This window comes from Cyprinus carpio, chromosome A15, assembly GCF_018340385.1.
Source record: "Cyprinus carpio isolate SPL01 chromosome A15, ASM1834038v1, whole genome shotgun sequence".
Taxonomy (NCBI): Eukaryota; Metazoa; Chordata; class Actinopteri; order Cypriniformes; family Cyprinidae; genus Cyprinus; species Cyprinus carpio.
The window spans coordinates 20,754,333-20,778,787 of NC_056586.1; the positions used below are offsets into that span (position 1 = coordinate 20,754,333).

The 24,455-nt window shown below is 37.8% G+C and overlaps 1 protein-coding gene across 15 annotated transcripts in view; it reads right to left on the bottom strand.

The window, feature by feature from the left end:
* LOC109103380 (MDS1 and EVI1 complex locus protein EVI1-A-like) overlaps positions 1-24,455 on the bottom strand; it is a 151,979-nt gene that overhangs the window by 120,179 nt on the left and 7,345 nt on the right. For 5 of the 15 annotated variants that reach the window (XM_042771507.1, XM_042771496.1, XM_042771502.1 and 2 more), the window contains exon 1: positions 22,933-23,443. The exons of 1 other annotated variant lie outside the window; for it this stretch is intronic. In XM_042771507.1, the coding sequence (XP_042627441.1) occupies positions 22,933-23,116 (184 nt within the window). In that variant the 5' untranslated portion in view covers positions 23,117-23,443. Of the gene's footprint in view, positions 1-22,932; positions 23,446-24,455 lie in introns of those variants that run through there. 9 more of the 15 variants (XM_042771508.1, XM_042771504.1, XM_042771511.1 and 6 more) reach the window with 3 other exon arrangements.

Sequence of the window (24,455 nt, forward strand, 5' to 3'; positions counted from 1 at the left end):
GGATGAGAGGACAGGAGATGAGAAAAGAGAGGGAAGACTCGTGTTTTGGTTGGTTTTTATCGTAGACCAGTGGTTTCAGCTGGTTTAGCTTCAGAATATAAGATTTGACATTGTACATCAAAATTGTGTTCAAATTAAACTGCGTCCATTTACCAATATGCTAAAATATTCATTCAAACGTGACAGAAAAATATTGTACATTTATATATACATATGTATGTATGTGTTTATACGTATATGTATATGTATATGTATATATAGATAGATAGATAGATAGATAGATATTAACATGTATACATTTAACTTATTAAAAACGGTATTGCTCAGAGGTTCTAAGATATGTTTCACAAAAAATAAGACAGTTCATACAACAAGAGTATGGAGATATAAAAAGAATGCAGATAACATAACATGGAAAACAGGTCTTTAGAATTTGATTATAAATTTGAGTTCATATTGAAATCTCTGAATACTGATTGCAAACTTAGCAAATCCAAGCGTAGTTTGAGACATTTCTGCAGTAATTTCTGCATCTTTAGACAAAAAAGAAAAAGAAAAAAAAAAGCCAGATTGTTCCACTCTTTTTTTCTCTATTTGCTGTCAGGGAGAAAAAAGTTATTTAGAGATCTAATTTGTCAAATTTATTTCCTACAGGCTTGTTCTTTTCCTTCCTAAAGACTTTTCCTGCCATCCCTGAAGACTCTATAACACACATGACCTAGTTCAAACACACACACATATCAATGGACAGTCCAAATGGACCATTGAGTTCTCCAGCACAGCATGATTACATCAATTAAATTGAATCCCTAACACACACACTTACTCTGAACCACTCGACACTCTGACACGGCCCAAAAGAGCCAGGCCATGTACTGACCCATGGGGGTTAAAGGTTAAAGTTGACAGCCACTGAGAAGATGGGCGTCTCATTTATAGATGGTGCCTCGATATATTGTAAATAACAGACAAACAAGTACTGTATGTACAAATGTGCTACATGCAAACACACTTAGATGCCTTGAGCAATGGTAGACACACACACACACACACACACATTCAGATGGGTCCTGCTGCTTAACCCTGGTGCATTGTTCGTCAACTCACTCTGAGAACGTGCAGCACTTAAACTTTCCCCTTTTCAAACAGACCGAGACAAAAAGTGCGAGACACCAGCAGGCAGCCCGGGAGCACACAGACGGCTGAACAGGAACAAGAGGCACATCTACAAAAAAAGAAAAAAACACCCCCCAACACATACACACACACACACACACACAAACACATGTCCATACACAATGTGCCCCCCTCTAGTAAAGTCTATTCCTGCACCCTGCAGATTGACTGCACACAGATCACTCAGAAAGACCTGATACATGAGACAGCACTCTATTTAACCATTAAAAAAAAAACAGTGAACAAGAAAGAACATTTGTAAGATAAAACAAAAGATAGAATGATTGCTAGATAGAATGAAAGACAGTAAAAAAGATAGAAGGATAGGATCACAGATAGTTGGAACAAAAGATAGAACATAGATGGAATGAAACATAGAACATTAGATATAAGGTTAGATAGAATGATGTATAGATAGAATGAAAAAGAATGATGGGTAGATAGAATTAAAGATACAAATAAATATAGGAATGATTGGCGGATTGAACAAATAGTTTGAATGGTGGACAGAATGAAATCTTAGATGTTAGAACGAAAGAAAGAACAATGGGTAGATAGATTGAAAGATACAAAGAAAGAGAGAAAGCAAGACAGAACTGAACGAAAGATAAACAGAATGGAAGATAGAACGATAGAATGACAGATCGTTAGAACAATGGAAATAACGAAAGATAGAATGATGGGTAGGTAGATTAAAAGATACAAATAAAGACCGCTAGTGAAAACGATGGATAGAATGAAAAATAGAATGACAGATGAGTAGGACGAAAGACAGAACAATGGATAAATAGAACATAACAATAAATAGAACAATGGATAGATAGAATGATGGATGATGATAGAACTGATGAATGAATAGACCGATGCATAGAGAATGCAAGACTGAGCATTTGATAGATAGAATGACGGACAGATAGAACACAACACTAAATGCAAGATAGAATGACGGAGAGGTAGAACGCAAGATAGAGTGACTGATAGAATGGTGGATAGAACGCAAGTTAGAACGACAGATGCAAAGTAGAGTGACTGATAGATAGAACGATGGACAGAATGCAAGACAGGACAACTGATAGAACGACGGATAGACAGAATGCAAGACAGAACGCTGGATAGACAGAATGCAAGATTGAACCCTGGATAGATAGAATGCAAGATTAAACACTGGATAGACAGGATGTAAGACAGAATAAAAGACAGACAGAAACTTTGGCCAGAACTTTGACAGAGGGGGCAAATGACGGATTGACAGTGGGAGATTAAGAGGAAATAAAGAAAGAGTGAAAGAAAGACAGATAGAGGGACAGGGAGAAAAGGAAGGGGTGTGCTGCAGCTGTCCTCTGTCCTCCCAGCCCCAGGTTTCTGTCGTTTGCTGAAAAACATGGTTCATTACATTCCCTCTCTCCATTCCCTCTTTCCTTTCAGTGGAGATAAGCTTCTTAGAGAAGAGGCAGCGGGCGGAGCCGGCCTTTGAGTGACAGCAGGAAGAGACCGGCATTCAGCACACAATAGTGCTTTAGCAGGGGCTAATCTAAGAGGCGTAGAATGACCTACACTCACTCTCTCATCTACTAGCCTTTCCCACAGAGAGAGAGAGAAAGAGAGAGAGAGATGGCAGGACAGTGAGGGGCCTTGATGAGTGCAAAGATTGAGAGAGTGACAAAAAGTGTAAAAAGCAGGAGTGTTGGAAAAAGAGGATTATCAGACAGTGATGGATGGATGGATGGAGAGATGGTGCAAGTGAGAAAATGGCAAGAAGGGACAGGAGAAAGGAAATAAAATAATAGATTGAAGAGGATAGATAGATTGTGAATATATATATATATATATATATATATATATATATATATATATATATATATACACACACACACACACACACAATCTATCTATTTTCAATCTATTATTTTATTACCTTTATTACCTATTACCTTTATACATACATATATATATATATATATAAAATTAAAGAATAAATCTACAAATAATATTTAATTTACTTTTTCACTGAAAAATATTTAATTACATTTAATAAGTATAGCTACACATGCTAACATGTATAATAGATTTTAAGTTTTCGTGTAAGAACCAGATTTATCTCTGTCTCAAGCATAAAAATATCTATTCCACTTTTATCTCTTTCTGTTTTCATACAATTGTGTGTGATGGTTGAGCGGTTTTGGGTTGATGGAGGAGCAGGTGGACGTTCTGTTTATGTGCCCTTCATCACTCTGTATCACTTCCCTGCCACAGCCAATCACGTCGCTCATAAAACAGCCAATCATCCAATTAGGATGCAGTAACAGGCCTATTTATAAGCCACTATAATCACAGATCACAATCTCCACTTCAGAGGTCAAAACTGAAGAAAAGACACATCTTTACTCTCATGTACCCATAGCGAGGGAGACTAAGGAACTGAGTGTCATGTTTTCTCTAAATTATGCTGGGTTACAAACACAAACAAGGCAAAGCTTTTCCTTATGGTGATAGTAAGGCTGGAAACATATTTAAGTACGCAAGCATGCAAATCCACTTCTTTTTTTCAGTGATTTCATGCACTGTTCCATTTCAGAATATGTCAGAATATAACTCACTTATTCATTATTAACACAAACAATGGTAACGCTGTCGCCCCCTTGAGTTCTGAAGTTTGTTACCACCACAGAACTCAATGTTGAGTATGTACATTGGGGCCAAACATCCTGGTCAAAGTCTATCCATATCATTTGAAATATGCAATGTCTTACTGTGATTATTATTTTCAATAATAATCAGCATGGAGAGACTTTTGCCAGTATAGCTTGAGGTGTTGGATTATTTGAGAAATTGTTCACACTCCTTTTAAGTTTGTTTAATTTGGTCGGAGTGTGTTAAATATACATACACTCCACAAATCTACACGAATGAGCACAGACACATTCACACCTGCTTGTATAATGTAAGTGGACGCAGTATGTTGTAGTTTTAATAGAGTGGTTAAGTAGTTGTCTTTGACTTTCACTGGCTGACAGAAAGAGGTAAAGTTGGTCAGGTTTAGGTTGAAATCTGAAACTGAGGATGTGGTTCATACAAACAAACACAACTCAGTCAAAAGAGAAAATTCTGTCATCATTTACTCACCTGTATTTCTTTCTTCTGCAGAACACAAAAGAAAATACAGTATTTTAATCAATACTGGGGTCCAAAAACCAATGACTTTAATTATATAGACACAAAAACACAAGACATTTTTCAGAATATCTTCTTTCGTGTTAAGCAGATGAAACTCAGGTTTGGAATGACATAAGGGTCAGTAAATGTTTTCAGTTTCTCATTTTCATACATAAATCATGAATCACACTCGTAATAGATTTAAAACAAATCACGATTTTTTCAAATGCTGCATATGACCTTATTACAATGAAAAAAAAAATCTAATTAATATTTTAATAAATGTTCAAAATATTCATAAAAAAATAATAATTGCTTCTGGTTCACTCGTCACACTAGAAACGAAAGATCAACACACTGCATCGTGGGAACAGTGTTTCATGCAGTGTGCTCTGTTGTACAAAAAGCTTACACACTGTGCACAGCATAAATACTAAAAATAACAAAAACATTAAGTGTGCGCTAAACTTAGACAATCCCACATTCACACAGGCAAAGTCCCCTTCTTTGAGCACAGGTCTTGTGTGTTTATGTCCAGTGTCAGTTTGCTCTTTCTGTGTCCCTCTAACGGTTTCCACCCAACACACACAAATACACAAGCCAGGTCTCGACCACCAAGCTGGCCTTTGAACAGGTATGCTTGTTTTATGTCACATGTCAGCCACATTGTGGCCTACTGAAATGGCACCCTCAAAAGTTTGTGTGTATATGTATGTGTGTGCCTTAATTTGACATATCAGATCATACTTATTTTAAAATGTCACAATCATGTATACTTTAATATGTACATGTATATGCCATGATTAAGAGACCTAAAATGCGTTTTGTGTTTTATATGTGGCTGTTGGTGTGTAAAGGTGTGTGTGGACAAGTACATGCTTGAGCGTGTGTGTGTATGTTAATCACACCAGTGTGAATGAATAGAGCCCCTGTTCTCTAATGGCTTTATGCAGAGATGTTTAATGTCAGGAAACACCCGTCATGTACACGCCAAACATGCACACACACACACACACACGCACACAAGTCCCAATTCAAACAGAACAGAAATCTGACTGATCCTCATCTAAAAGCCACATTAAAATAGATTTTTAAGGAATTCAGAAAAGAAACATAAACATATATCTCACAAATGATTTGCCGCAGAGGACGATTGTATCGTTTACAGAGTAAGTGTATAACATACAGTTTATAGAGTGTGTACGTGTGTGTTTTGGAAAGGGTTTTAAGTGGTATGCGGGGCCCTGTGTGATTTATACCTGCAAATATGAAGAGACGGAGCATGATGTGTGTGTGTGAGTGTGTGTAGACAGAGGAGCTTATATCACGGCCCCATATTAAATGCAGGTTTGAAAGTTTTCACTAAAGCTGGGTAATGAGCTTGACCTCTGACATGCAGCTGATGACTTCCATACCTGTGAGAGTGTGTGTGTTTGAGCGAATGCTGCTACATCCATGAGCTTTTGTGCCCCGTGACCACATGTGCCGATGTTTGTCGACGTGTACTCAATGAGGTTTGTGTGTGTTGGTGTCTGACAAGGACATGAGTAATGAAGTCTAGGGACAGAAATAATTGGACTGAAATTACAAAAAGACGAGTGAAAGGGAGAACAGTATAAAAAAAAGTTAAAAGTGAAACATAAAACATGGCATGATGAAATATTGCGGGAAAAACAAGAGTTAGTGAATAAACCAACGATACGACAACAAATTACAAAAATAAATGCCAACAATTACACCGTTAGGTGCTCTTGAAACACTTAGTCAGTACATTAATACACCCGTCATGTGCTTTACACATTTTTTTTTGGAAGAGGCACCAGTTATGGCTTAAAAAAATAAAATAATAATAACAATTTTAAAAAATTAATAAAACATCAAATATAGAAATAAAAAATAAGAATATAAAATAAATATTTCATAATGTTTAATACATTAATGTCACTGGGGGAATTACAAAATAAAAAATATAGGGGTGGCTCACCAAATCATACCATATCAATTTATGATTATTTTATATATATATAAAACAATGAGCAGGAAAATGTGATTAACTATCATGAAACTAATGCTAAAATGCAAAAAGTCTGTGTGTGTGTGTGTGTGTGTAAAAAATGTTGTGTGTAGGATTCTTTGTGAGATTCACCCAGTGTAATTTTTAAACTTATCTCATAATCTCTATCCCATAAACACACTCTCACATATGTTCAAGCCAGTATTAGAGTATTCATGTTTTTAAGAGCTAGACATATGAAACACTTAGCCAGCTTGACGGCAAAAAATGCTTTGAACTATGCTGAGTCAAATGTTAATCTTTGCCAGTGTGTATTTACTGCCAATACTGAGAAATCATAAAATTTGAAGAACGAAGTCATCAGTGCAATTATATATAAAAAATGATTTGCCATATACTGACATATAACAATATCTTATGGAAATGCCCCAAATGTAAATGATTCATTTAAGAAATAGTTTAGCCAAAAATGCTTTCATTATTTACTCTCCCTCATGTTCTTCCAAATGTGTGAGTTGCTATCTTTTGTGGAACACAAAAGGAGATTTGAACAACGTTCACACTGGTCTTTGCAATTCAACAACTGTCAAGCTTCACAAAAGAGTCCATATGATAGTTTTGTGGGATGAACAAAATGAAAAGTTGTTATTTACTGAAAATACTGGCATCCACAATGGCGTGTGAGAGTTCATGAGACAAACATCTATATCTGATTTGAAAACATCAGAATTCTTTCAATGTCAATGAGTCAGTTGATTCAGTTCACAAAACCAGTTTGAATCATTCTTTTATAAATCAGACTGATTGGGTCCTCAGCTAACAACTTACTGAAGGTGAAAATTATCTTGGAATACCAACTTAAATGTTAGTCTGTTCATCCGTTTGACATCTGAAGACTTGAAATGTAGTGCATATGTTGTATGGACCACTCATCATATTATGAAATTCTGCAGTATGCACATTTGCATGCTTCTGTGAAATGGGGTAATTCTGACATCACACAATAAGATATAGGATAATAAGAATTGTTGGAAACCAAATAGTTGATGGCAGCCAATGACTTCCATAGTATTTTTTTACTATGGAAGTAAATGGCTGCCGTTAATTGTTTGGTTACCAACATTCTTCAAAATATCTTATTTTGTGTTCAACAGAAGAAAGAAACTCAACAACAAGAGGATGAGTAAATTATGACAGAATTTTCATTTTTAGTTGAACTGTCACTTTAAGAACAATGAAAACCAGAGATCCATTCTGGGCCGAGGTAAAACCCTGCAGCAGTAGCTATGAACACCAAAGTTCACAGATCCTTGACCCTTTGAATCCTGCCAGAGTCTGTCAGACCCTAAGAAAGAGTGACAGACATCTCTTTCTCTCTCCTTCCATCTCCTCCTGCCTTTTTCTCCACAAAACTGGCCGATTAAATATATTAATCCTTTTTCTCACCCACAGCTGACCTCCTCCCACACACACAGACAGACACATCAATGAATGTGCTGCTGAGTCCAGACAAATCAATACGTCCCAGAGTTCTGTGTAGTTTAAGACATACACATGCATTAATCAAACTATTACAACAACGAAACACACATACACGCACTATTGACCGGAGGTATAATCATGTCATGTCGTGGTTTTGACATTCTGACTCCATGATCAAACAGGATGTACACTTGTATGCATGAAACACACACAAACACACATCACTTCTCACCTCGCCTGCACGCCGGCCAATCAGCGCAGGTGCTGAAAAGAGAATTGCATTAACATCCACAATGCTTTGCGTGCGTCGCCGTGAGTATGGGGAATACCTGTAATAGAATTTCCCCTTCTTTTTTCCTTCTTCGCCCACTCCCTCTTTAAACATTTACACCCGTCCGTCCACCCGCTCCCTCGCTCCTGATCAAATCAGAGAGAAGAGAAATTACATTTCTCCATAGCGCCGCTCAGATCCAAACACTCCCATTTGCTGGATTAACGCTTCGGCCCGGGCGGAATTCTGTTCTAGAGCGATCCGATTAAACGCTGACACCAAATGAAATAGCGAGACGTGAGCGAAATATCATTCGATATTGTCTTTTCTTTTCCTTCTGTCTGACAAGTTTGATACAGTCAGTTTTGTTCAACTAGTTTCATAAGAAAACATAACAATAATATTTGGAATTGATTTACGCACTTCTGAGCCAAAATGGCATGCAACACTCAATTTCTACAGAACAGTATAAACTTAAAGTTTGGTGAGGAATGTTTATTTAATGCTCAGAGTTCATTAGTCATCATTGTTCCTAAAAATGAGAGCGAGTTATGGTTAAAGAGCAGATTTATGAATATGGGACCAGCAGAGACGAGGGAGTGCAAGATGAAGAGATAAAACCATGGGGAGGGACTGAGCCAGTGGGAACCCTGATGTTCATGGTCAGTTCATCAAACTGAAGAGGTCACTAGTTTGGGGTGCATGAGGTTTCTATTCTTGAAGTATCTTAAGGCTGTATTCATTTGATCAATAAGTACAATAAAACTGTAATATTGTGAAATGTTATTACAATTTTAATATGATTTATTCCTGTAATGCAGTCTGTGTGACATGACCACTCACTGCTTGCTGCTCAAGAAACGTTTCCTAATACTATCAATGTTGAAAACAAGTGGTGGTTGTTTTTTTCAGGATTCTTTGATGAACAGATAATTCAATAGAAATCTTTTGAACAATTTAATGCATCTTTGCTGAATAAAAAAAAAAAAATATATATATATATATATATATATATATAAAAATCTTCCTGGCCCCAAATATAATGAACAGTAGTTCAGAAAACTGTTTTACTGTATTTTACATTTACCTATTTAAATATAAATCACAGTGTAAAAAATAAATGTGTAGATATTTATTTATTTGAATTACATAAATGAGACAGTCTTTCATTCACTCATTCACCATCTTTTACCCTATACTCCCCCTTTATTTTACTCTCTGTTCTTGTCTTTCTCTTTTCTATCTCTCTCCCCATCCATTTCCCTCTCTGTGACACAGGATGGAATGTTTAAGCAGACCAGTGGCCAAAACTGTTGTCAGGCCCATCAATGTTGAGAGAACACTGGAAGAGTGACATTCATTGGCATATGAAACATGATATCATTCATAAAGTGTTAGGAATGTCTTCAGTTAACAGGATTCTGTCCGTCTTTAGGGAGTCATGTAAACATGGGAAGGTTCTGACTACTACGGGTCGTTTCCAAAATGTTCTGATGGGGGAGGGACTGATTGGTGCCTTAGAAACCAGTAAATTTAGATGGATACCATTTTATTATAATGTATAAATCATACATATATATGTATGTATGTTAAATCATACAGACACACAATGAGAGTCTTGTGTGAGGAATTTATATGCAGACATCTACATTAAATTCTCCCAGAGCATTCTCAATCAAATCTGAGTGATAGATTTTATGAGTGTGTGTGCAGATGTGCCTTGTTTTACTGTCTCAAGAAAGTTTGTGTGTGAGTGTGTGTGCAGGTGCTCACCTCTTATCTTTGCGTACGTGACAGCCTGTTTGTCAACTGCCCAAAGCTGACCTTCACATCCATAACTACGAACATATCTCTGACACACACTGGGCTAGCTGATCCTGCCCTCACTGGTCTCTCTCTCGCTCTTTGTCATTGATCGCTGATGCGATTGGCTGCTCTCGATGCTCAGTAATGACCTACTGAATGCTCAGATTAAACTGTCAGCTGTCAGCGATTGATGGGCAAACTATGGTACCCACACACGCACACACCTGCAGCTGCTGTAGGAGACCAGACAGGTGTGACGAAAGTGTGTGTGTGAAGCTACAGAAATCTACAATATGGCTGGCCCCAAACCAGTGAAGTTTTGCAAGGTAAGAACGAGAAAAAATTAAAAGGAATAGATCAAGAAAACTGAAATTGTGTCAGCCCCATGTTGTATCAAATCTGTATGAAAAAAAAAACTTAAATAAATACACACAAAAAAATAAATAAATTGCTGAATGACCCGGGGGTTCATTATTTATTTAATAATGAAAGTGAATGAGGATTGAAGTGGTCATGCTCCGAAAGGACAAAGAAAAAAAAAAAAAGAAAAAAAAAAAGGTACCAAAGTTATTCACAAGACTTGTGCGCCACGTCCCAAGCAGTGTTGTTGTTTACTTAAACTAAATATAATTACATGAAAAACTTCAAGGAAAAAAAGTAAATATAGCCTTTACAATTATCTGAAATGAAATAAGTTTAAATAGTGTAATTTTAAGAACTAAAAGTACAAAAACTGAAATAAAAATAAAGCTACATAAAAACATTTTAAAACTAATTATAATGACGAAAGCATGTAAAAAAAATTACTACTTTTCAAATAAAACTGCAAATCTAATAAAAAATAAATAAATAAAATAAAAACTATTATGGTTCGATAACCAATATGGTACCGAAATATTTTGCATCCCTATATCATTTTCTTTTTTAAATGAACTCTTCATTTAATAGTTCACCCAAAAATGAAAATTTGCTCACCCTCAGGCCATCCAAGATGAGTTTGTTTCAAGTTTTTTTGCTTCACAAGACATTAATTCACAAGACATTCATTTATGGACTGCAGTCGTGTGGATTATTGTGATGCTTTTATCAGCTGTTTGAACTCTCATTCTGACAGCACCCACTGCAGAAGATCCATTAGTAAGCAAGTGATGTAATGTTTACATTTCTCCAAATTGGTTCTGATAAAGAAACAAACTCATCTATATTTTGGTTGGCCTGAGGACGAGTAAATTTTAAGCAAATTTTCATTTTTGAGTTAACTATTCCTTTAAGTCTAAGCATTAAGAACACCCCAAATGTATTCTTGAAATTAGAAACTGTTGATGAATTCATGTCTTCATCTGTATAACAACAATATATTAATACAAGAATATTTTGAATAAATTCCATCAGCCTGAACTAGTTAGTCTGCCAGCTTGTCTTCTGGCTACAACCCCAAACTCTGTGTGTGTGTGTGTGTGTGTGTGTGTGTGTGTGGGTGCAGTGTTGTGCTTGGCTGACACTTTACTATATGTCAGCGCAGCATCTCTTTTCACTGACGAATGAGATGAGACGTCTCCCTCATTTTCCCAAACTCTGCTCAGATCTATACTCCTCCTCCTAAGTCTTCACTCCCCTCGTTCATCTCTCCCAGGAGGGCGGGCCCAGACAGGGAGCTAAATTTAAACAGCAGCCCAGGCCAGGCACCAGCAGAGCTGGGGAGATCTGACAGAAATGTGAATCTCCAGAGAAGTTTGTGTGTGTGTGATTGTGTGAGAGATGGACAGTGAGATAAAATTCATTAGCTTCTCTGATGACCCGCTAAACACAAAGGTCCAAAGACGCACATGCTCTCTCTCACACACACATTCAAACAGAGATTTACACAGCTTTGCTAGTGACCCAGCAAGCACTAAGGTCCACTGACTTGATGTCTGCCCGACAGAGAGAAACTGGGTTGAGGCCCTAAGGAGTCAAACATCTGCTCCATAGGGCTATAGGGAGCAGTGAACTACAGTAAAACAGTGACTATGCGTCAAAAACAAACACACACACACACCCCAGTGCTCAATATCTCCATCTCCCTGCTGAATGAATCCCAGCATGGCTGGTCATCCTTCTGGAGAAAGAAAGAGGGGGAAAAAACAGCTAGTAGCTGGTTTTACTTGGTTTTTAGATAGTTCAAGCTGGCCAATAACTTGTCTAAACTGCTCTAGATGGTTTACCAGTTTGGGAAATCTTGTTTTAACCTGATTAACTAGAGTGACTGCATATTAAATTAAGTTCCGTTTGTTAACATTAGCTAATGCATTTGTATCATGAACAAACAATGAGCAATACTTGAACAGCTTTTATTCATCTGTTATTGTTCAAATGTTAATTTCTACTTACCGTATATTAAACATTTTGTATTTTAACATTTCAAAATGTATAAATTTCATTTTTTTTAAAGTGTTTAATTACATTAGTTGCTTTATCTGTTAAATTTATTTATTTTACCTAACATTACCTAACAATGAAAACAGTTGCATTATTTAAAAACAGAGAAAATGTACATGCACAAATTAATATCTAATACTGAAACAAGTAAAAGGTGGAATGCATAAATACATGCATACATAAATAAGCAAGCAATCTAATAAAATTAAATTATGCAGTTACAAACTGCATGGTTACCAACAGACTCCTTAACTAGTTTAACCAATAAAACTTCCAGAACCATGAAGCTTCATTAGTAGGATCATGCAGCAAGACCAGCACCAAACCACCACTAACCAGCCTGATTCATGAAATTCATGCACATCTAAACTGGTCTTTTCAGTAGGGTCTTTGTGTTCTGCAATGGTAATCACTACATTAGCATGTTCCTCCTTGCTAAAAACACAGCTCCTATCCAGTTACATGCAATTCACAAATTAACAGAAACAGTATCTGGGCACTTTGAAGGGAAGCATGTGTGTGGAAGACAAGCAGCGTGAAGACAGTGCTCCCAAAACTGTTAGAATAATATTTCTTCAGGGGGAGCGGAGATGCTAACGCTAATCAAAACAGGACATCCTGTGGTCCAGTCTCAGTCTCTCTCTCTCTCTTTCCATCACTCTTTCTCTCCCGCCCTCTCCTTCTGTCCTTCTCTATCTCACACTCAGGTTGTTTTCAGTTTGTTTGTAGATGAGTCACAATCTCAGGAAGCATCGGGAACAGGGCTCATCAAAGCGCAGAGCGAGGGCCAGATTCCTGGGCTGGGACCAGATTCCGGCCACTGGGAATCTTTGGAATGCCGCTGGGAGAGGAAGGGAATCTCTACTGTCTCTATTGTTCAGCCTCTTCCTCGGTCTGTGTGAGTTTGGATGTGTCTCATCTCCGGGTTGAAATGGAAAAGATCCGATTGCGATGGATCGGCCTTGCCCCATGTCCAAATTCCCCTTCATAGGTAACACGTTTCTCGCTAATCACAGTTACCTTCCTTTACTCTCTCGCCCAAACACACACAAACACAATCTCAATATGACCCGGTACGACCTGGTATACAGTTGGAGATGACCTTATTTAGAAAAAGCACACAATGTTCTCCACCCCAAGCCAGTCTGATCTGAGAGGTTAAAGGTCACAGTGTATTAAAACAGGTTCAGGCCAGATCAGACCAGTGAGTTGATGATGAAACAATGATTGTTCATTGTCAAAATTCTTCATTGATACCTAATGCATTAACAAATTTAACATTACTGTATTGTGCTAGAACCAGCTTACATAAACCATCTTAACCTGGTATGATCTGTTTTTTCCTCACAGCATAAAATATATATAAATGAACAGTATGAAAGATGGAAAAACATTTTTAGATTTGCTAAAGATTACTTTTTTTAATTATTATTTTTTAATGAATAACTAATAAGTAAATGGTAAACTGCATGGTTACCAACAGGCTTCTTTACTAGTTTAACCAACAAAGCATCCTTGGTCAATCAGGCAAGCTAGGGTGGTGATGATGATGATGAGAAAAGGAAAGAAGACAGACAATCGTTTTTCCACCTCAAAGTGTCACAAGCACTTACCTAAGCTAACTGACATTTTAGTTAACAATCAAAGAATGGACATTCAAGTTAGTGGATTGATAAATCACTACAGGTTGATGGGAGAACTTCCTTACCATTGTTAAAGTGCACTGCAATGGCGGAAACCTATTTGCCTATATATATAAAGGGTTACAATACATTGGCTTATAGAGCAAATATTTTCTCAGCACTCAAAAGGTCCAAGTCATTTGTATAATTTATTAAATTAGTTTATCTACAGGTCATATTTGCTTTCATGTCTTAAAAGCAAACAGAAGGGTCATGCATGAAGAGAGAGCAAAACAGGCTTATAGAGACAAAGAGTTAAGCACTTTTCAAATGGGATTAGTTTTCTTAACAAAGTTGAGTAGGCTACAGTTATTAATAGAGGGTGTCTGTTATTTCTTGGATTGTGACTGAGTTAACAAAAAAACCGTAGGTTTCTCAGAGGTTCTATGTGAAAATGAATCAAATACATAATTTGAAATCAATTTGTGAAACAACTTTACCTGACCTTATGTACAAATAAGACTTTAGTGTGTGTTTTGCATGTGTGTGTGTGTGTGTATGTGTGTGTGTCTGTGTGTAACTGACAGAGATGAAAGGTGTGTTGAAATGTCCTCTTGTCTTTCCTGTTCCTTGACCTTCTCGAACAATATGTACTTAAACTTCTCACTTGAGTTCATCACAAACACAAAAATGAGCGAGAGATACCCACCCTCTGGATATCACACCACACTGGAACATAAAGATGGGGACTTTCTGAAAAAGAGCGTGTAACAGGCTGTTATCAGGCCGCTCACAAAGCAATTGTTGACTAATTCCTGTTAATGGCTGGAATCCAAACAGAGCTAACAGAGAGGAGACCCTTGCCAATAATTACTAACATAGCAGAGTGACCGCACACACATACATATTCATAATAGGACTCAATCATGATCATTGAATAGTCAACTTCTCACATATACAACTGAAAAGTTAGGGGTTTATAAGACTTTATTTTTATATTTTTTATTTTAATGTTTTTGAAAAGTCTTTTATGCTCGCCAAGGCTAAATATACAAAATAAATAAAAAACAATAAAACTTTAACAATTTTATTTGATATATTTAAAAATTTTATTCTTAAAACATTAAAACATAATATATTACTGTGATTTTCATCATCATTACTCCAGTCGTCAGTGTCAAATGATCCTTGAGAAATCATTCTAATATGCTGATTTTGGTGCTCATGAAACAATTCTTATTATCAATGCTGAAAACAGTTGTGCTGCTTAATTTTTTTGGGAAATTGTGATATATTTCAGGATTATTTGAAGATATTTATTTTTTTTTTACATAGAAACTTTTTGTAACATCATAAAATGTCTTTACTGACAAATTTGATCACATTAATGTGTCCTTGTTAATTGTTGAAAGTCTTAATATATATAATATATATTCTTACTGACCCCAAACTGTACTGTATATTGCATCATCTTTCTTGCAATTTCGATCTGAATTAATCTGATTTGTGATTGGTCTTTGCTTCATCTATTTATGCAGTTAAACTGTAAAAAGGGTCATATTTTCTAGTGCACAAAAAAAGATGAGTATCATGACAACATCAAAGCTCCTCTAAAACATTTCATTTATGCAAAAGCACAGCGCCAACCTAAAACTAACTATTCTATTGCTGCCTCTCAAGAACTGGTACTTCCTTCAGGAAATGCAAATGCGGTTAGTACCAGGACTGTTGGCCGACATCTGAATAGTTGTAACATTGCTAACGTTCATTACTACTTAGTGCCAATCCTAATGCTACATAATATCTATAAAATGTGTGGTAGACAGCAAGCACAAAAAACAAAACTAAGGAGATCCATAAAACAGTGAGCTACAAACTCAAGTCTGCACCACAAAAAACAAACAACCTGAAATACAGGCAGATATAGAAACACAATGCAGGTAACTCTTAGGAATACTGATTCCATCTAAACACACGGAGACAATGGCACAAGGGAGGTGCCCGTTCGACCAACAAGCAGACAAATGAAGTCAACTATATGCACACCCATTAATAAAGTGTGATTTACACACACACACACACACACACATATTCACAGTACAAAAATATGCTTTTGGGACTGTCTGTAGATAATGACCTCAACCTTGGCACACACCCTGGGCAGACTGTCTGCAGCTCACTGGTGAGCCTTTGTGTGTGTGTCCGTGTATAGATATGTGTGTGTGTGTGTGTGTGTGTGTGTGTGTGAGAGTGCGTTCATATCTTTATCAGAGACAGTTTGACCTTAGGACTGAGGGCAGGGAGAGCTTTGCTCATTGTTCTGTGCTGGTACTGGTTTCCCTGTGGTAAACACAACTGAAAGGTTCCCAGGCCTCCCAAACCCGCACACACAAACACACACCATTCTCACAATGTCCGTACGGCACCCAGGCTGCACGTCAGACCCATTCGGACTCTTTCACACACCTACACGCACAAACACATATTAATTCTGTGCAAACATTTAACTCACATAGAACACACCCTTGAGGACCGCCTGGCACCACTGACTGAATCTGCTAATGACCAACCTGCTTCTTCCTGCACAAAACCACATTATAGGAACTTGTTCATGCTGGTTGAGACAGATCTCCACTTAATCTATAGCTCTTTAGGGACATAAACTTCACAATGACCTTCCGCTGGTTCTGTAGGGTGACCTGAGAAGGGAGGAGATGAACATTGTGCTCTTTACCATTACATCAAGTTAAAATGTAATTGTGAAAAGTTTCAGCCTTTTCTTATTATACGGCTCATAGTTAGGGTTGTATGTATTAAACTTCAGCACACAACATTTGTGCTATGGACATTAAATTTGGGCTTTTCATACTGCATTTAATAAAGTAATAAATTAGTTTTTCATGTTTGTGATTTTGAATTTTGACTTGAACTTTTAACCCTGGTTACGAAAACCTGCTCTGCAGGTTTAGAACTTCTGGGTTTATACAGTATGAAACAACGCAGTGGCCAGTGGTTCAGTTACAAACAACCAATCATAATCTGAACACCAATTGTCTCAATACATATTTATGAGCACTGTGTGCAATACAATACAACTTTCATGTGCTGTATTTTTGTCAGCATTTGAGGGAAATCAAATTTGACAATTAGAATGAGTTACTTGGAGTGAAAAAAGAAAAAGGCTATTGAAGACTAACTGGATGGTAAATAGTGAAAAATATTCAAGCTCAACTGATACGCAAGTACGAGACTATCTGTAAAAAGGTTGGTGTCTAATGAATGACACTTATTCCATAAATATGCAAAAAAAGGAAGTTAACCCGGGGTTTACAAATGTTAAACATCCGAACCTGAAAATACAGAATGAATTCCTAACCAAGGTAAAAAAAAAAAAAAAAAAAAAAAAATTTTGAAAGACAAGCAAAGGCTCTCGTTGGAACATTTCTTATTTCTTTTTCCATTTATTCAGAAAAGTAGGACACTTTTAGCCCTAATGCAAAATGAAAATCAACAGATGCAGTTTAGGTAAAGTGTTTTACTTATGTATTCGCTATGCAATGTCCTGCAGCCTATAGAATGATGGGAGATGTAGTTTTCTCTCATCTCCTCACAAACCTTGCATGCTTTAACTCGAACTGCTGTTGTCAAAAACAATTACACAACATGCATAGAAATTAGTTTGTACAGTCACCATTCTCAATTTAAACTAAATTAATGACCAATACCTTATTTTGCTTCCGCCACGATTCTATAATTAAACGCCCCCAAACTCAGAACAAAGGGGCTCAAGGAAAGCACCAGTCTTACTCGCCAGTAATTATGACATTGTGGTGGCATTCATGTGCACTCATCTCATAAATATGATCATTCTGACATAAGGCGGCAATAGAGACTTGGATGCTGGCTCTTTTGACTTATGTTAAAAGAATAAAAAGTTATGATATAGAAATCTAGTTTCAAAAAAGGGAAAACATTTAGTATATAAAAAAAATCCTAATAAACTTGAATTGAAATCTAGAGGTTGACTGTTTTAACGTGCTATATTTTCGCAAAAAAATTACATTTAGTTTTCAATGAAAATTTCAATGAAACTTTTTAGAGATGCATATACACTATAGTGAACAGAGCACATAAGCTTGAATAATGCTTCCTCTCCAAGGAAAGATGAGTCAAGACCAGTCAAACAGTGACATCTGATGGTTTCAGGGGTGTTGGCTTAACATTGACTTATTACTCAACTGGCCTGATGCCTGCACTATCTATGTTCATGGTTCCTGCAGACTTCAGTCAAGGCAGAGCTTTGGTAGACTGATTCAGGACCTGTCGCTTGGGGATAAAAAGTGACTGGACGTAGTGAACAACAACCCCCATAATTCCCTGTGGAACACAAACGACATAGCCATCAGTCACACCAATCAAATCTCCAAATAAACATCCATATGACCTGACCCCTGACCAATCAGAGCACAAGATAAATAAACCGTTGACCTGGCCATTCCAATTCACTCTCGGCAGACGCAGAACACTCGTTGAGTCATTAGGGAGGGAGAGAGCGAGGAAGAAAGACAGAGAGAGGAGTGAAAGTAGTGGTATTATAAGGCTGTTGATGGATGAGGGTAACTGTGTTATTGTCACCTACATCCACTCCTTCCTCTCTTAAGGAAATTGCCTCTTTTCTTTGGTGTCTATGGGACACTTTGACGCACAATTCAAAGAATCATATAAACATCCTTCTCCATCTCATCTCCTCCAGTTTTCACTCAGATGAAATCTCGCACAAACAGACAAGGGGATAATTTCCCAGGACATAAGCAGACCTTTCGGCTAAACCCAGCAGCTTCTGGCTAATCAATCAATCCTTTGAAAACATGTGATCAATCATGATCAAAACCCACAGTGGCCTGCAACTGTCTCCATCTTACGCAGATGCACACGCTCAATGCCTGGGAATGCTAGCCTTTTTTCAAAATGACCCCCATCACTGCCCACTGTTTTACTGGTAATTGACTCATTGGTCACTTTGACTTTGTCTCAGAAACAAAAGTCTTCAGTTTTAGACTCACTGATCTTTTCAGAGAGGACATGCATGCAAGCTGAAAAGAGGCACAGGAATTCTCCAAGGGAAAACATTACAATCCCAGGAACTCAAGTAAAAACTCTGTAGTATATCATGCCAGGGGAGAGAGAGAGAAGAAGGGTAAATATTTACTCAAGAGGTAAAAAATTGAGAGGTTAACATAGTAGATTTCTACTTTTTTTCAGTCTGAGAAGTGAAAACAATATAAACATTTTTTCTTGCTTTTTTCCGTCCCCAGTGAGTCTGAAAAATGTTTTGGGCAGACACAGTTCTCTGACATTTTTTCCATCGAGCTCTCAGATTCAGCATCAGGCAAAGGAACGAGCGTTTAATACGGTTCGCGCTCACCTTTTTAAATGGCCCGATCCGTTCAACCCGTTCTGAATAGGCTCTATAATGAGCCCAGGGGGCGGCGGACGCGGGACGCAGCAGCACGGCCCATTGCACAATGCAGAATCTAACGCGCGCCCGTGTCTGAGAAGAAGCAGACTGTGGTCGCGCGCTGACAGGCGGAGAGAATGCTCGCGCGCAGGGCTTATTCTCACGCGCTTAACTCACGCGGAATGTCACATTGTTAAATTTGGAGCCCTGTCTTTTTTCTTTCCCTTTCTCAGCGTCGAGTTGATTTTCGTTGTTTGGACACTTTCACGGTAAAGTGAGTCACATCAAAGTCAAAACGAAAGTCGTGGCGCGAAACTGATGGAGATGTCGAAGACGCCGAATGGGACAATGGGACAATCAAAACTCTTGCTGAACATGTGCAGCTTATCAAATGTAGTTATCATCAAAAGAGAAATCAGATCGTTACACCTCAGCGAGCATAGGGGAAATGCTTCTAAATTTATCTTCAAGTCATTTCACAGACACCTAAGACGATAAAATGTTTTAATCTTCAAAACATCAACAGTTTTATTCTTCAAACAGAACTTTACAGGAGTTGCTAATGTAATGCTATGTATAATGAAAATAAATCATCCTTCCATTCAACTGTAAATAATAATAGCCATCTTACATTTATTGTTTCTGTACACTCCCTGGCTTCATACATAATTGTTACTTTATATATTGCACGTCTTATATGCATCTTTTACATAAATTAATCTACAAGTAAATATTGTTTGAAAGTACATCATTTCTACCTCAGCTGCTATATTTCAATGCTTCTGTGCCTACTCTGCACAATAACAATAAAGTTCTAATCTAATCCATGAACAGGTACATTATGTACAATGAGCAATGAAACCATTTTCATTAAGATGTTCAGACAAGTTAAACTTGGCAGACTTTTAAGTGTACGACGCTACGTAATAAAAAGTGGAATTAAAACGGTCAAGATCCGTCACTGGCAGGGTTTCACCTGACAGCACGATCTGATTTCTGGCAGGTAAAGGTTATTATTCCACATCATGAGGTGTAATTTTACCTCATTCATAGTAAACCTGCAACATCATGTTGAGGGATATAGGACACTTGGCACGGCGTGTTAAACATTATAGACAATTTAAGACTGTTGGACCTGCAGGTGAAACGTCCGGCACCGCTGGCCAAATCCACAAAACATGTCGTGCACACACACCAGCTAAACGACCGATTTTTATTACCTTTCCAGCACTCACACACATCAGTGCGAGCGCGTGTAGCCAGAGTGATGTGCGGTGAGCGCGCGCGGCAGAGGCCACACTGAGAGGAGATTACTTTTCTCTTTTTTCCCCCTTTCAAGGAAACCGAGTGCGCAGCTACTCAGACTAACGCTGAACGCGCTTTTACCGGCAAACGGGCCCCGTTATGAGGAGTCTGGGAATTTAAATATTCAATGTTTACACATTGCAGGACTGGCGCGAGGCCATGGTCTCGCGGGACCCGCACGGTCCAGAACATTCTCTCCCTTTGACTCAATAGGTAGAAATCTTCTTCTAACATCTTGGGTAAATAATATTCTTTAAATACACCCCTTGACAATTATCCCGCTATTCTCAGATAGTAACCGTAATAATGACGCCGGAGCTCGGAGAGGGTGGGAAAGTCTGTAACAATCTTGGCGAGTATCTCTCGACTTGCTTTTTGGCCAAAACTTGTGCAAAACACAAAAGTGTAGGTGTGTAACACCATTCCATTCCCGTTCTATATTAATACAGATGAAACGTGTTCATTTGTGTTAGGGTTGGAATTACATTGATTGTGAAGCTACTATTAAACTGACTGTCAGATGTCATTAATAAAAAGCTAAAGTCTAAAAACAAGTTTATAAGAGGAGAAAAGACGTGTTCTAGAGCAAAAGCATAAAACAGTGGCATGGCAGCCTATATAAATCTGAAAAAAAGCGAGCTCTCTCTTGAATAATGCAATCTTTTACACTTGTGGCAATCTTACAGAAAGTGATGATTGAACCTATATGCAGCAACAGGAAAATACAAAAGTGAAATTGCGTTGGTCTGGTCATATAGATATGCGTGGACGAGAAAGAGTGCTTGCACGTGGGCGTGTTTGACAAGTTGCTGGTGTGCGCAGAAAAATTCCTCTCACTGTACAATGGCAGGGCATAGGGCGCGAGAGGTAGTTTATTGAACGGATAAGACCTGCACGACCCCTGTTTCTGTCCAGACGGAGCGCGCGCAGTGTCTAGCCCATCACGGTGCTGTCGACAGGAAAGGAAACAATAATTCAAGAGAAAAATGATCCTTTACTTTGTTTTCACTGCCTCTTTTGTTACCTTCACACATACAGCCAACAATAAAGTTTTTGACCAGCTGTCATTTTGATCTATTATTTTAAAAAAAAGCAATACAGAAAGAAATACAGAAATCACATTTTAAGATTGTTTATAGTTTTTATTTTGCGCTTCATTATACGTTCATTATTGAAAGTAGTTGGCTTAAAAAAAAAAAAAAAAAAAAAACTTTTAACTATGCCCCGAGAGTATAAATGCTTTTAAACACTGTAAAATATTTGCATGGATTTAAGTGGCGAGGACCACAATGCGAGTTTATTGCAAAACAGCGAAAAAGAAAATTGCTCAAATCAGAGACAGACAGCAGCCTACTGCGCACGAGGGGGGCCGAATTATTCACAGACCTGAGCGAAATACGTTCGTTCCGAATAAATCCAACGAGGAGGGGAACAACTTCCCACTAACTACTTGATGTTCAGATTCGGCGATTGAGCTTGTGCTGTGGCGTGGCATTGAACACACGCATTGAACTTCAACTCAAACAAGCGCCTAAGGAAACCCGTAATCAAAAGCTAAGATTACAGTCGACCGTTTAGTGGGCCATAACAAACAAAAACATTTCTCCAGGCTGTTCATACCGGAACAAAAATTCATAACGGGATTTGATCACTTGTTGCACAAGCAGAATCGGCAATTACACAGAAAAAAGGGTAGGATATTAATGTCTACATATCGAAATACTTCAAAGCACTTTTTAACCACAGTTTAATTAATCTAGCATATATGCATTTCATTGGATTGCCTGCCGTAACATCAGCTGTAAGCTACCTGTTTGCATTTAAAAGCGTGCCTCCGCAGCTGGCTTTCTGTTGTCGACTATAAGCGAAGCTGTCTTTTCAAAGTCGCGGCTGCAAATTGTTGTGACCGGAGCCGTAGAAATATCCACGAGCGGTGTTGTTTTATCGAACGCCGGGGCGCTCGGGGCTTGAATAGAAAACGCGATTACAGCATGCGATAGTTAAAAAGTTTTTGCGGCACGCAACTTATATGCCAGTTTCGAATCTAGGTTTGCAATGTCCGAACGCGCGCCGCGGTTCGCGTTTAGCTTGTCTTCAACTCTTAAAAGCGACTGAAACCGCTGGAGTCTGCTGACTGTAACTGTTTAGTGACTAAAATCTTTCTATGCATCATACACATGGACAAGATGGCAGTTGAAAAGGGCTGAAAAGGAGATGTTGCACCTACCAGTGGTCAGTTTCCTTGCCCTGCCTTTGGACCTCATGATGCCCGTCTTTCGGCGTGGGTTTGTCGGATTTTTTTCTTGAATCTTTTCCTCCTTTTTCTTTTTTCCTCTGTCCTTTTTCTCTGTGATTCCCAATCCCAGACGCACTATCTCTCCAGCATTGTCAGTTTGGACACCTTCGCACATGCGCACACCCCCGAGCTGCCAGCATCGTCAAAAAAGTTTGGAACAATTCATCACCCAAGTATTACTGATCTTGTCAGATTGCAATAGCCAGCGAGATCCCTCTCGTGTCAGATCTTCAGAGATCAGTGGGCGCGGGATGGAGTTATTCGCGACCTCAGGGTGCACGAGGAACCAGAGACATTAATTATAATGAAGCAGTCTCGAGCGTTCAAGGCGCCCGGTCTTTTGTGTTTTAAATGAAGACGCATTAATCACTGTTCGGGTAAATGACTATTGTAAAACGGTTTCATTAAACGTTTTATGTTGTTTAATTGAGATTTGACCATCGTTATGAATTTATTAAAATGAACAACTTTTACTTCTCTCCCCCTCCCTCAGCCAGGCGCGTGGGCAGTCGGTACCGAGGGCTGCCCGTTGAATATTTTTTTTTTTTTCTAGCATGCAGCACTGACAATTATTAATCTGTGGAGTTAAGCTTGCTCTCCATGAATTTACGTCGGTTATAGCCCGACTAAAAACTGTAAAACCTAAGCAATTATTTTCCAGTGCGTAAAATATTGGGTTGATAACTTTAATGTTTTTAGGAAGTAATATTTACTCAAAAACAAAGAACATTTTTTTTCTAACGTGAAGCTGAAAGTGTTCTCTGATGCCTTTGGGACACATTTTTGGAGATGTCCAGCAATGCTCAAATTATATACATTAGACCTTTAGGCTGATATGATCTTGATATATGATCTTCCATTATACAACGAATATATCAGCTATCATTTATATCATTTTAATTTAATTTTGGCTTTTATTGTTTTCAAGATGGGTGAGAATTTGGGTAACTCTTGGGTCATTAAGTTAATTGTCAATTAATTAAAAGCGCGTGACATCATGTTGACCTTGCCCATGAACCTTTAAAAGGGTCGCTTTGCTCTCACTGGCGGTATTGATTGCTAAGTATTTCTAAAACGGATCCAATTAATCTGACATCACTCTGCATAAAAATGAATGGTGCAGAACAAACAGCAGCTGCCTTCCACGCCTCTCTGAGCTGACCAGCACTTACAAATACAACACTTAGGCAGCTCACATAAAATCCACAACAGTCAACAGAAAATGAGCAAAGAAGTTCTTAAAGTAAATAAATAAATAAATAATAACCTCATCCAATATTTTGCCAAATTATAACTCACATGTTATATGTTTCATTATTTATTTAATTGGGCATAGTCTATAATTTAACTAAGCTACAATGTTCAAGAATTAATTGATCTTTTCTAATAAATCAAAAGAAATATATGTTTTTTTAAATTTCATATTGATTCTTCAGTGCATTCTTTCAGTTATG